General features: G+C 42.8%; 1 protein-coding gene across 2 annotated transcripts in view; it reads right to left on the bottom strand.

Moving 5' to 3' along the window:
• Ralgapa2 (Ral GTPase activating protein catalytic subunit alpha 2) overlaps positions 1–13273 on the bottom strand; it is a 267925-nt gene extending 254652 nt beyond the window's left edge. For both annotated transcript variants that reach the window (XM_029473906.2, XM_029473907.2), the window contains exon 1: positions 12982–13273. In XM_029473906.2, coding sequence (XP_029329766.1) covers positions 12982–13087 — 106 coding nt within the window. In that variant the 5' untranslated portion in view covers positions 13088–13273. The remainder of the gene's footprint in view (positions 1–12981) is intronic.
• Positions 13274–14392: the final 1119 nt, after the last annotated feature.

The raw sequence follows: 14392 nt of genomic DNA, 5'->3' as shown, positions 1-14392 counted from the left end.
CTTGTGAGACTATGCCGGGGCCTAGCAAACACAGGAGTGGATGTTCACAGTCAGCTATTGGATGTATCACAGGGCTCCCAATGGAGAAGCTAGAGAAAGTAACCAAGGAGCTAAAGGGATCTGCAACCCTATTGTTGGAACAACATGATGTACTAACCAGAACCCCGGAGCTCTTGTCTCTAGCTGCATATGTATCGAAAGATGGCCTAGTCAGCCATCAATGGAAAGAGAGGCCCATTGGACTTGCAAACTTTATATGCCCCAATATAGGGGAATGCCAGGGCCAAAAGAATGGGAATGGGTGGGTAGGGAAGTGGGATGCGCTATGGGGGACTTTTGGGATAGCATTGGAAATGTAATTGAGGAAAATATGTAATAAAAATATTAAAAATCAAAAAAAAAAAAAGAAAATAAAAGAAAAAAAAAAAGAACATAATAGTTGCAAGTAATATCAACTCAGGATTTCTCAGTGACTTGGAATAAAAGTTAGTGAATGGATGTGAGCTGGTGAATGCTCTGGACACCACTTATATCAATCTGGCAGTCATATCTAAGGCCAAATGTGACCTTTCACTGTTTTTTTGGATACTCTGCCCCTTCCTTCAGCTGGCACTGGTTTGCAATTCTTGCACACATGGGTGTTGGCTGGTATAAATGCTGACCACATCTTTTGGCTGAAAATTAAGAAAAAATGTAAAACCCTATCAAGCTAAACAGAAACACACAAGTAGCAGTCATGTGACTGTTTAATGGCTATAGGGCTCCTTTGCCTGCTGATATAACAAATTTTGAAAGGCCAGACATGGTGCTGCATCCCTTTAATCCCAGTCCTTGAGAGACAGAAGCAGGAGGATCTCTGTGAGATGGGAGCCAGCCTGGTATTAGATAGTGAGTTCCAGGACAGTCAGAACTACAGAGACTCTTGCCTCAAAAGCTAGAAGCTATGGCTATAATGTATTACCAGAGTACTTAATGCCTCCAAACTGTTTACCTTTAAATGATCCCTTTTATGTGAATTTCACTTCGATAAACAACATGCAAACAATGTGACAACATGTTTTTAATAGAATAACCTTTAAATATAGCAAGTTTAAAGGAGAAAATTGGGCCAAATGATATATACATTTTGAAAATCACTGATTAAGCCATTTCCCAGAAAGACTATACTAAATTATAGTCTTACCAAATGTGTATTAGAAACTTCACATGTATGTTATTGGGATGGGAAACTGCAATTTTGTTAATTGGTAGGTAATTTGGTTATATATTTAAGTTTGTATATCTTAAAGTATTAGAAAAGTATGACATTTAAATATGGTTATAGCTCTCATTTCTCTGGTTGTGACATATATACATTATAATTTTTCTTGTTAATATATAGTAGTTTTTATGAACTGAAGATATAACTAATTTAATATTGTTCCACTTCATTATTTAATTTTGATTTTAATTGAAGGTGATCTATTTGTGTATGTGCTTATTTTAAGAGCACCAGAGAAAGATGGGAATATTCTTTCCAAAATAAATATTGACAGTGTTATATATAAAGGCACATGCTGAGGAAGCTATGTAGACATTCTGTCTACCTCTGATTCAAAGTTCAGAGTTCTGTGTCAGCTTTAGTACATCAGGCCTAGCTGGTCCAAACACACCCTTATCTTATCAGACACAGTCCATAGAAGACAGAGCTTTATGTCACAAATACAAGGGGACAGAAATAAACTAACTTAATCTCTAAATGTTTGTTCTTCAGTTCTTCTCTATTCTGTGCAGTTTGAAAATACTATTAAGTATTCAATTACTTCATTGTAGGAAAAAAAAGTGTTCGCTTAGAAAAAGGGGACAGTCAGTTTTGGATTTTGTAAATTTACAATCTGGCAATATTTCTCCTATTTTGTTTCCAGGAGCACCGTCCAAGCCATTCTTCACTACCTCGCCTCAGTTTACCACGTGGATAACTTGTCCCCTTTGCCCACAGAAACACTGCTTCCTTACCTCTGCTCTCCTTGGACACCAAGGCCTGGTCTGATCATAAATTCACCCACATAAGGGGAAGTGGATTCACAGTCTTAAATAATATGTGCTGGCATCTTCTCACTAGTAAAAACCATCTTTAGGACAGGAAAGCTCTCAATTTTTAAAAAAATATCCATATGGGTGGCTAGATCCCTCCAAACTCAAATCTATATAACAATTCTATATAATTATTCTGTATAATAAATTCTATATAGTAAATCTATATAATAATTCTGAGATTGTTGTTTGTTTGTTTAAACTCGCTTATCCAGACTTACAGTGCAAACCCTGGCGTCCCCAATGCTGCACACATTGCCTAGCACAGCACTGTGACTGACATACAGCTACTAAATGAATAGGGGCTCTAGAGCTACCTGCCTTAGGGGCAGACACTTTTGGTTACAGAGTTTTGCATAGAGTTTTTATCTGCTCTCTATCTTATCTATAAAATGTCTCCATTTCACTTAGCATTAAATGAATTAATATGCATGAAAGAAGGCAGTACTGGGAACAGTATACCAAATGAATATTCTTTTCAAAATTTTTTAATGTTTTAAATTTATTTTTATTATGTTTAATTATTGAAGGGGTGTAGTCACATGACTGCAGGTGCCCATGGAGACCAGAGGTCTGCCTAAATCTGGAGTTACAGGAGGTTGGGAGCTATTTAACATGTCTTCTGGGAACTGACCTCTGGTCCTCTACAAAAGTAATACAAGTTCATAACTGCCAAACCATCTCTCCAGCCCAAGCATTATTCTACATAGAGAAATGTGTTACTGAGAGGCATCAAGATAAGCAAGAAGCTGCCATGTTTGCCATAAGCTTCATTTAGTGGGGAAGATGAGGCAGAACACAAAAAGCATGAATAGAAAGAAAATGCACAAGTGGCCAATGAGAGGTGGAAATGCTATGGAAATTCAACAGAAAGGTAATTTCAGGACAAGAGGTCACAGGCAGTTTCTGTGAAACTGTGATGTGTATGAGTGCTTTTGTGAGTGTGTGTGTGAGTGTGTGAGTGTGTGTGTGTGTGTGTGTGTGTGTGTGTGTGTGTGTTCATCCTGTCCCAGAATTGTTTTAGACAGCAGGATAGAAAACATTTGATAGGGTAAGAGAAGGTGTCTTGGTGTGCGTTCTCTGAGAAGTGGACAGAATTACACACATGTGAGACTGACTGAGGAAGACAAAGGAAACCTGGGAACGACCCTTAGAGACTTCAGACTACATGGGGGTCTGATCCCTGGAAAGGAGAACCCTGAGCAGAGATGTCTTGGACTGTAAGAGTACAAGGAGTCTCACGACAAAGCTGTCAAGAAGCTAGGTTTGTTACTCCGCTGTGAGAGGCCTGAGGAAGTCCAGCTTTGGAAGAAACTGATGAATACAGAGGGCTGCCAATCAATCACACTGTATGCAGCAGGAGCAAGAACCCTACATTCTCAGCCCTCCTACAGCGGGCCACAAGTAATGTCACTTTGCATGTCCTTGGCAGATCAATGCATATGCAGAACAGAAATCTTAAAAAAAAAAAAAAAAATCACACAGAAGACACAGGCAGTGAGCTCCTTGATTCTATCAAAGTAGCTTTTTCTTTTAACTGAATCACAACTCTAACAGCAAAAGTCCAGATTTACTGTTGGAGACACGTGGGTTTTAGCTGGCATTCTAGATGGAAACAGTGTCAAGGACACCAAGGGTCACAGTATCTTCATAAGGCAATCACTTAGGACACGATTTCTGAGTTTCATCTAATATTCAACCACCAGGCTCTGATAATACATTCTGAATCCTCTCACCTGAAACGCTGTTGGAACGGACAGATCTGGGAGGCTGGTGCGAGGGAAGATAGCTTGAACTGCAGAGTATCTATAATACAGTCACACACCGACACCTCATAAGCTTATTTCATGATTAGAAAGAGCCTCTGGCTTGAGGTGTCACTCTGATTGGCTGGAGAACATGAGAAAAGACTTTGGACAAGGACAACATGCTACCTGAACAGATCTGTCAATGCTGTGGAGTTACAGCTTACATGAGGTTAAGTCACAGAAACCCTCACATGCCACAGTCTCAGCCTGCCAGATCACCTCCTACAATGTAGTCCCACCTCACACCCACCCCAGAGCACGTGAACACAGAGTGGCAGAGCTGGCAATGTGACATCTGCTCTACTAAACTAAGCTCATGTTACACAGCTCCCCCCCCCCTTTCTGGCTGAATGCCTTTTTACTCTGAAAAGAACAGAAGCAAGCCTTACATGTTGCCAAATTTCATTATTTTAAGATTATATGTGGCACAGAAGACAGAGTATGACATTCCAAGTTCCTATCACCACACCAGCAAGAAAGCTGGCTCAAGCGGATGTCACCACTGACCTCCAGAGAAGAGAGTATGTCATGAGAGTTCTGTCCACATCTCTGTCATCCAGTACTACATTTTTGCTCCCTTCAGGAGTCCTGCAGTGAAGAGGCTTCCTCCCATCAAGCCCTTTTCCTGCCCACCCCCACTCTGCGGTGCTTGCGTGTACGAGTGTCTGAGTTGGTTGTATGTATGTATGTTTGTGTATGCATGTGTCAGAAGAGAATATTGGGTGTCCTCCCACTCTAACACTCTCCTTACTCCCTTGAGAAAAGAACTATCGCTGAACCTGGAGCTACATTGGTGACCAGCAATCCCAAGAGTTCTGTTTCTACTCCACTCAGAGCTAGGAGCCTCTTCTATGAACGCCAAGGCTTTAAAGTCAAGTCTTTATGCCTGGTCAGTCCGTGTTCTTATCAGCTAAGCCATGTCTGCAGCCTTCCTTTACCCCACCCCTCTGCAGATCGCACCCTTCTTATTAATTCTTCCTCTTACTATCAACTCAAATTCCCACGGTTCTTTAAAAAATATTGAAAATTCATAGCTCCCCCTATATCCAGTCTCAATCTGGAATGCCTCTTACTAGCACATTGTCTGACCATCTTTTAGTTGCAAAGCCCAGACATGCCTTTAGCTAACTAAAGCAAAAGCAGGATGAGACTAATTCCTGCAACTGGGCAGCTCAAGGGTGGAACTGGCATAAACATGCTAGACCCTGTAGCTCGCACAGTATCCATAGAGCTCCCTCAGCCCCATCTCTGAAGGCTTCCCTCTGAGCACTGGGTTCACTTTAAACTATGTGTTTTCCATACAGTAGAAAGACAGACCAGGTACCTCCCCAGAGCTTTCACTGCAAATGGACAAAGATTGCTTTTCTCTTGGCATCTAGGTTTCAAATGTTAGGAGAGGCTGGGACTCCCAGATCCTTGCTTAAGAGAAGACATCCACCTTTTCTATTTTGAACATTCCAATGGATTCTCACTGTCTATCTATACCCAGTACAAAAGCTACTGTATGCTTAAGTCCTTGGCGCCCTGCAGGATTGCCTTTGTAGTTCTGTTCTCCGCCAATGTCCTTATCCACTCTTTATCCACCAGGCAAAGTCCTTTATCTATTATTCATATCCCAACTCAGCCCTGACCTTCCTCTGTAAGCACTCCCAACACCTCCAGGAGGCTTGGTGGAGTTCCTCCCTGAATGGTGACCACCTCCATAGCTCCTTCCCATTCCACTGTATGGCTCTAAACACTGTGCAAAAATTTCATCATTTAAGCATCTGCTTTTCCTACTGAATCCTAAGCCTTGACCTTATACCATACTATCTAAATACACAGCAGACATATACACAATTGCACACATATCTTCATAGACTAATTAAAACAAAACAAAGTTCCCAAATTGAATTTTTAAAATCTCAAGGATAAGACAACTTGATAAGTAACTGTTTACTACGTCTACATATTAATTGTTCTTAATTTAGTAGTATAGCAACTTGGTTCTTTTTTAAATTTTTCAAGGTTTAAATGGAATCAATTGCTACTTTGAAAACCAACTTTAAGGGCTGGAGGGATGGCTTAGCGGTTAAGAGCACTGACTTCCAGAGGTCCTGAGTTCAAATTCCAGCAACCACATGGTGGCTCACAACCATCCATAATGAGATCTGATGCACTATTCTGGTGTGTCTGAAGACAGCTACAATGTACTTACATATAATAATAAATAAATCTTTAAAAAAGAAAAAAGAAATCCAACTTTAAAACACACATACAATTTGCTATAGTTATACCTATTTTGCTCAGTTTAGAGACCAAAGATCAGTATTATAAACAACTTGCCCAGGAGTAAAGTGCTTATCAACAAAATAAAAATCCAAATTATAAATATTTATAGAAAAATATTTGGGGCCTACAGATAATCTCTTTTCTCAGAACAGGCATTGGAAAGCAATCCCCTCAGGTATCACACACAGAGCAGCTCAGCTCAGGTGGTGGCCCTGGGCTCACCTTTCTCAAGTCTAGACAGCCTGAATCCTAGAGACAGGGATCGTACGAGTCCACAGAGTTCATTCTATATTGCAGAGGTTACAGATACACTGCCTTAGTGATTGGTGAAAAACAAGCAATGGGAACATGGACAAAGTCATTTGGCATTAACTTGGCCAACTGAAAAAGACCCAAAAAATGCCTGCAAGGACCTGACATTACAGTTCCCAGCCTTTTCAAGTTGTAGACTTACTGTCTATGCTAATATCTTACTACCTGCCAGGCCTAAACACAGAACCCAACGAACTGAATCAGAAAGCACAAAAGGAGCCTTTTGAAAAAAAATCTTCTGCCATGCTCAAGTCAAATAGGATCTTCCAGATCTCCTGGAACAGACCAGAATGAGAGCTATGAACGTCACAGAAATTTTGCAAGACAGGCAAAACCTAGTAGGTTTTGTTTTTGTATTAACATTCACTCTGGTGGGTAAATATCTTTTCTGATGTGTAAATATCCTTTTGAATCAGATAACTAGCAGAAGCACAACAATTAGCTTTTTTTTTTCCACTTTTTATTTTTGAGTACATCTCACTAAATTGCTCATATCTTGAACTCAGTTTGTGGCCTAATGGGCCTTCCTGTTTCATCCTCCAGAGTAGTTTGAATTAAAGGCTTCTATTACCAGGCTGGTCAGCCTGGTGAATATGAATATCAGCTTGTCAGCTGGGAGTTGGTAGACCAACGGTTAACTTAGTACACCTCAGTTTCTCTGCTGAAGGTTGAAGTGGGAGCACTACCTTCATCATAGTTGTAGGGAGAGCCAATGAGTTCATCATAATGAAGAATCATATCCTGGTTTTCTATCCTCTCATTAAGTTCCCAACCCCACATACCACAATCTCATCCCAGACATTCCACTTGGACTTTCCTTTTCTCATACTTAACCTGTAGTACATCAAACTTGCCACGCCCCATCATTACCTAGAAACCCTTGCACCTCCCTAGCTCCATCTATGATACTCCCATGATCCCAAATGCCCATCACCAATCATCAAACTGTAAAAAGGGGTGTGTTGCTAGTCAGACTAACGTCAAAAGGGGAAGTCTATTCTAAGGAAAGAACACCAGCTGGTTTAGAGGTATTACTATAGTCAGAAGAGGAAAGGAGGGTAAGCTAAGGGAGCAGGAAGGGAGGGGAGGGGAAGGGAGGGAAGGGGGGGGGAGAAAAAGCTGAGCATGGCGCCACATACATCTGTAATCCCAGAACTCATCAGGTAAAGAAAGGAAGATGGAGAGTTTGAGGCCAGCCTAGGCTACTGCATTATGGTACATAGTGCTCACAAATGTTTGAAACTAAGAAGGAGAGGTACAAAACACGAAGAACAGTAATGGCTAAATATATATAAGGAGCTGGGGAGAGGGCTGAGTGGGTAAGCGCACATGCTGTATATTCAAAGTATACAGGACTCCAGTTCAAATCTCCCAGCACCCATGGTGACACACACACCTACAACCCATGCTAACGGCTATACAGAGGTAGACAGAGGACCCCGAGGGCTTTCTGGCCACCAGCCTTGCTCCAGGTTTACTGAGAGACCCTGTCTTAAGCTGAACGGAAGGCAGAGAGTGACAGCAGGATACCTGATGTTCTCCTCTGATCTCGGTGTATATACATACACACAAGAGTGTGTGTAGACTACACACATGTAACTCATACACACACAATAAATATGAGTAAAGTAAAAGGCAACACCCAAAATTGTGAGTGAACTTGCCCCTATTTAAAGCAAGAAGAAATAGAATGCCATATCAATGAAATAGAATGCTCTATCAATTGAGAGAAAATTTGTAAGAAAATGTTTTCTTACAAATCAGAGGTTCAAGTGCTAGCCTCTAAATAATCTTGTTTGTCAGAGCCTCCAATCCCAAATTCATTCCTATTAATCACTCTTCAGCCAGCATTTGAAACCCCACTGTACTTGAAGTATCACAAGTTCTTGCTGCTCTTATCTCTCATCCTGGCCTTCCTCTTCCAACAATCCATTGTTTGCCTCTCCCCCCTGACATAACTCTTTCAAGGAACCTTTGGCTCTGTCTCTCCCTTCCTGATCCATTATTCTGGTAGTCCTAGGAGATGGGCAGCTCTCAGTCTTCTTTATTAGCCTGCTAAAACGTCTCCACACAAATTCCCACCTAAGGATAGGTATGAGCTTCCAGCTCAAGTAAGCTGAACCCTCTCTGATCTGAACCACCAAGTTTGCACCAGACTCTGCTTGTTAGGATACCTCTAACTCTGAGCTACACAAGGCTCTACGCAAGCATCCTGTGTCCAGGGCTCTAACTCCTAATGGATACCGGTGAGAGCCACCCTCATACATCATTGCCATATGGATATCTACTAACAACTCTTCCATCTTCTGCTGGCTAGAACTGCCCTACCCTATGCCTCTGCTTCCCCAAATTCCAGACCTACTCCCAGTAGTTACCAGCCATAGCTTGGTACAGAACAAACATCTGCTCTGACTGTATAATAGACACTGCATTTCAGATAAGTCATATAAACAAAGTACTGCAAAATTATTTGTTAGCCTTTACCTAATGATATAATACATTAAGTTAGGAGGCTAGAGAGATGGCTCAACGGTTAAGAGCACTGACCACTCTTCCAGAGGTCCTGAGTTCAATTCCCAACAACCACATGGTGGCTCACAATCCCTAGTAATGAGATCCAGTGCCCTCTTCTGGTGTGTCTGAAGAGAGCAACAGTGTACTCACATACATATACATACATACATACATACATACATACATAAATGTTAAATAAAATATATTTAAATTAATCTCACTTGCTTCTCTTATATCATAAATGTACTTTGTAGAAATTTTTAAATTATAAATGTACCTTACATTTTTGAATGTCTTTTGAAATAGAATCTTGTAGACCTGACTGACATAGAACTTTCTATGCAACCCAGACTGATCTCAAATTAGCAATAATGCCCCTGCCGTAACCTCCCAAAGGCTGGATTACTTTTACGCTGGAGCAATACAGTAATACATAGGAGTTGTGGGGGAGGGGTGTTTGTTTAGTTTACTCAGTTACTTTCTTGATGATAATTTAAATAGCATAAGGAGAACTCGAGTATCTCCCTGTTCTTCCCAATGATGCATACAAACCATCTAAAACGCAGCCCTGTGAGAGCCAACTTTAAAAATATAGTCAGGACAAGCTATCTAAGTAGCACTGAATTGGAGTCATTATCATAATCCTAAAATATATTTTACTCTCCATAGTTAACCATTTCTCCACAAGTTGTCTGAAGTACAAACTCTTTTCAAAAAGAGAATAAGGCCATACCATTATATAAAATAATAAAGAAGGGTGGAGAAAATATCTCTTAAAATAGGTATCCTGCCTGGCAGTGGTAGCGTCTTTAATCCCAGCACTTGGGAGGCAGAGGCAGGCGGATTTCTTGAGTTCAAGGCCAGCCTTGTCTACAGAGTGAGTTCCAGGACAGCCAGGGTTACACAGAGAAACCCTGTCTCGGAGAAGAGAAAAAAAAAAAAAAAGCGTCCTATTAATGGTGGGAAGAAAGCAATAAAGAAGAATCTGGTAAACGCCTGCCCCAAGCTGCCATCATTACGTACCATACTCTCGCTGTACCATATCCAGACTAACAAAGCTGAGGTTCAAGAGCAGGCTAGGTACAAGCAGCAGGCAGTGACAAGCTGCAGACTCTGGCCAGTAGCATCATCCTTATATGTGAAAAAATACCAGCCCTATTTCACTTGAGTGACAAGCAGGAGTTGAAACACATACATAATATGCAATACTAATTAAATTCATTCCCTTCAGTTGCCTTCACATTGACTTAACTCCTATCTTTCAGTTTAATAACACTTTGTCTTTTTTAAAGGTAATAACCAGATAAAATATTTGATGCTGTGGGAATAAATATTTTAATGCACTAGTTTTCTTTAAAGTCGTCAAACTACTATTGTAAAGCAAAAGTTTACACCAAATATTATGGCTAGAACTCCTCAGTGTTTTTAAAATTAAATTGAATTTTTTTTAACTTATCCACTTTACCTCCTGTTCACTGCCCCCCTCTCAATCATCCCTACCACAATCCTTCTCCCCCCCTCCCTCACCCCTCTCCCCTCCCCTTCTCTTCTGAGCAGGTGGGAACCCCTCTGGGTATCCTCCCCACCCTGGCACATTAAGTCTCTACAAGGCTAGGCACTTCCCACTGAGGTCAGACAAGGCACCCCAGCTAGAAGAACATATCCCACAGACAGGCAACAACTTTGGAATACTGTTCCAGCTGTTCAGGGCTCACATGAAGGCCAAGCTGCACATCTGCTACAAATGAGCAGGGAGGCCTAGGTCCAGACCATGTACATAGAATTCCTCAAATGTATTTTTATTGTTTTGAAAAAAAAAAAAAAAAGAGCCCCTAAAGTTAAAGATCACAGTAGGACATAAAGGAAACTGGGCCACCATCAACAACAAAAGTATTCCTAATGAAATATGGAAGAACTCTACACTGCAAACAGTATTTTCAACAGATTTTTTTTTTCACATACAAAGATGATTCAGGCTGCAGACATGGCTCAGAGGTTAAGAGCACCTGCTGCTCTTATACAGAATTTGGTTCCCAGTTGTCCCTCAGAGCAATTCACAATCACCTTTAATTCCAGCCCCAGGGGATCTGTCTATTGGCCTCTATGGTTACTATACTCACTAGCACAAAGCCCACCACACACACACACACACACACACATATTAAAAAGATAAAATCATAAAGAGATGCCATTGGCCAGGTTCACAGCCTCTCCCTGCCACTTGTACCTGGAAGGAGACACACACCTTAGGGGAGAAATTAAGGATACTCAGACCTGAAAGTATCCATTTTCTCTGGGCGGTAACAAAGACAGTGTAGCTCTAAGAAACCACTCTGGTCTAGGTTTTCTGTCTTTATAAAATGTAGCCAACTTAATCTTGGCCTCCTTCTTGGTCAGAACAAAGGTTTAAATTCTTCAGCACAAAAAAAGTTCCAAAGTATCAACTGCCTTAAAATACTGTTCAGTTCTCCTTTATCAAGAATGCCCCTGCAGCAGGAACTAATCAGATACTAAGGACCCAACACAAAGCACTTGTGTGCCTGGGCATTTCACTACAGGAAGGAGAAAGTTCAACTTACCAAGAACACCACATTTTGCTTTCAGAAGTCCAGAAACTAATCCTTCTAACAGTAAGTGATTTACAGTCATTATAAACTGAACACATTAAGCGTAATATCTGGGGATCTGAGATAGTAACTTCAGTTGTCAAAATCTGGTGGGTTTTGAGGGGGAAGGGAGTAGGTTTTGAGGCAACAGTCATGGGTTTGAGTTTTACATTTGGTTGGTTCATTGGTTGGCTGATTGGCTGGCCTATCCCCCACTCAGAGATAGTTTACACAATATAAATAGAAATAATTAGCAACTCTTAATCACATTAACAAGAATGCTTAAAATTCTCACCTATAAAATGAATTCTTTTGTGCCCTATTTTCTCAAGTGACAGATGGTCTAAAATTTTAAAAACACTGGGTTTTTAAGTTTTTATTATTGTTTCAACAGTATACATATGTAGAAGAAACCTGTCTTTTCCTTGGCCCCCAAATACAGATAAGTCTGTCCAGACAGACAGAAGATAGAACTAATACATAACCTAGCCAAGCTACACATCACCAGCATCAGATAACCTTGTGGACACTTCACACCCACAGGGGAGAGCTTTCAAGTCATCACAAGTCAATTCCAGGCCCACTTGGGCTCTGCAGAACCTTCACCCTGCAGGCCATGAAAAGGGAAGGCAAGAGGGAGTAATGGTTGTCACTCGGAAGATAAGGGAGAAGCTGCCTCCCTGGACCCAAAGAAAGCCTAGCTTCCTCTGAGCAGAACCCCCTCCCCACCAAAGACCCAAGGAAACAGCTATCAGCCAGACCCTTCCATCCTCCCTCCCCCAAAAATGTAAATTTAAAAGAGAGAAGGGCAGGAGAGAAGAAATGACATCTAATCTGTCCTGGGATCAGCTGAAATCAATCCTACCTAAAGTCTTACACTCAAGCATAGTAACATTTTAAAAGGAGAGTGAGTGAAGAGATGGTAGTTCAACGAAGTCTGTGATGGGACCACATGAGGTATTGGTCTAACCCAAGTTGTCAAGAATTTAAATTTTTAGAATGGGAGAGGGAGGTGGCAGAGAGGTAGGGCTGCGTGTGCGTGTGCGTGTGCGTGTGTGTGTGTTCAAGCCCGCGCCACTAGTGCTTGGTTTATTTCCTGGAGAGGACAGCTTATAGTCACCTCTGTGCCTGGTCTCGAGGTTACCCGAGGCTAGGCGCCCAAAAGAGAATCCTGGCTAAGTTTACACTTGGGACGACAGAACAGCGCCCAGGGCCAGCGTACAGCCTTCAGGAACAATGCCTCAAGGGTCCCGATCTGGGCTAGCAAAGGTCGGCTGCGCACCATTCCCAGCTCTCTACATCACTCGGACCTGAGACCCCATCAGGCCCACGCCGTGGGTGGGACCCGGCCCTCCCGGCAGGTGGCCCTGACCCACAGCCCACGCCCCGCGCCTCACCCAGCAGCGCCCGCAGGTGCTTCAGACGGGTCAGCACGTCCTTCTTGGGGTCCAGCACCTTCTGCGTGGACTTTTTCACATCTCCGTGGCTCCTTCGGGAGAACATCCCGCCGCGGTAAGCCTGGGCCCCGCCGGCGGGGCAGGAGGCGCCTGCGCCGCACGAGTTACTGCATAGGGTCGCGACGGGCGCGTGTCGCTCCGGCCCCTAGCCGCCCCCCTCCCGGCCGCCTCGCCGCCTCAGCCTCAGCGGAGGCTCCAGGAAGGAGGGGCGGGCCGAACGGTCAGGGGCGGGCCAGGAAGGCGGTGTCGACGCGAAACCCTCGGCCCCGCCCCACGGGTGCCTCTGGTCCGCCCTCCGGCGCGACGCACGCGCACATCCCGGATTGTTCAAGCACTAGGCGCCTGAGGCTAGGAGCCTCGCGGGGACGCGCGCCCAGCTTCGAGTCTGCGCAGTGACCTCCAATCAGATTGCCGTGTTTTCCATATGACCAGGACCGCGAGCTCCCGCCCCTATATGGGCCGCAAGTGCTCCCGGGAACTGTAGTCCCCACAAGACGAAGCGCTGCGACCTGCTTTCCAGAGTGCTAGATGCCACCCTTGAAACTCAGACTCCCTCCTGTCTACTGCCTCGCCTGCGTACCTACCCCTCCCAACCCCCCCCTCACTCTCTCACAGACACACACAAAGTAAGAAAAGTTGTAGGACTTTTAAATTTTGAACTATTTCTAGATTTTTTTTTTTTTTTTTTTTTTTTACTTCTGGAGTCACACTAAGGAGCAAGACAAAGCACTTGTGGCCATGTCAAAATCTGATCTCTAATTTCACACTAAAGTAAATAAATGGCTTTGACAGCAGAGAAGAGTGGGCCTGCTGTCCAGTGAGGTCCAGTCAGTCCCCAAGGCATCTGGAACCCAATCTCAAGTGCAGAGGTCAGTCTTGCCTCTTGCTTTGCGGATAGAGCTCCTGGGTTATGCAAGGCCTCATAGCAATCCAATAACAGAACCAGAAATAGAACCTGAAGGACTTGACTCTCGGGCCAACATGCTTTTTAAGGCCAGATGCCTATTCACTGAAGCAAGACTTTAAGACAGAAGATGCTCAAATGATTTCTTACCAGAAAACTGACTATATAATTGTTTATTAGCATCTGGCTCCCCAAGGTTTGATATTTTGGCTTTATTAGCAAGTACCTAAAGAGGCACCTTAGAGTCACATGTTTTTCATCCAAATAGACATAATTCAAGTGTCTTTTTCTCTAGTGGAGGAAAGTGCTAGAAATGTACACACCCTTGTATTAAGCCCAGTATTTGATCTCTACAGGCACTCAATAAACTCATTAAGTAAAAAAAAAAAAAAAAATGATAAAGCAGCCCTACACATTTCAACCCAGCATGCAAAAACCTCTCGGTTC

Source organism: Mus caroli, unplaced genomic scaffold (genome assembly GCF_978045245.1).
Source record: "Mus caroli unplaced genomic scaffold, Mus_caroli_1 scaffold_2, whole genome shotgun sequence".
NCBI classification, from domain to species: Eukaryota; Metazoa; Chordata; class Mammalia; order Rodentia; family Muridae; genus Mus; species Mus caroli.
Note: the sequence above shows the minus strand (reverse complement) of the source record. Positions and strands in the feature narration are given on the sequence as shown.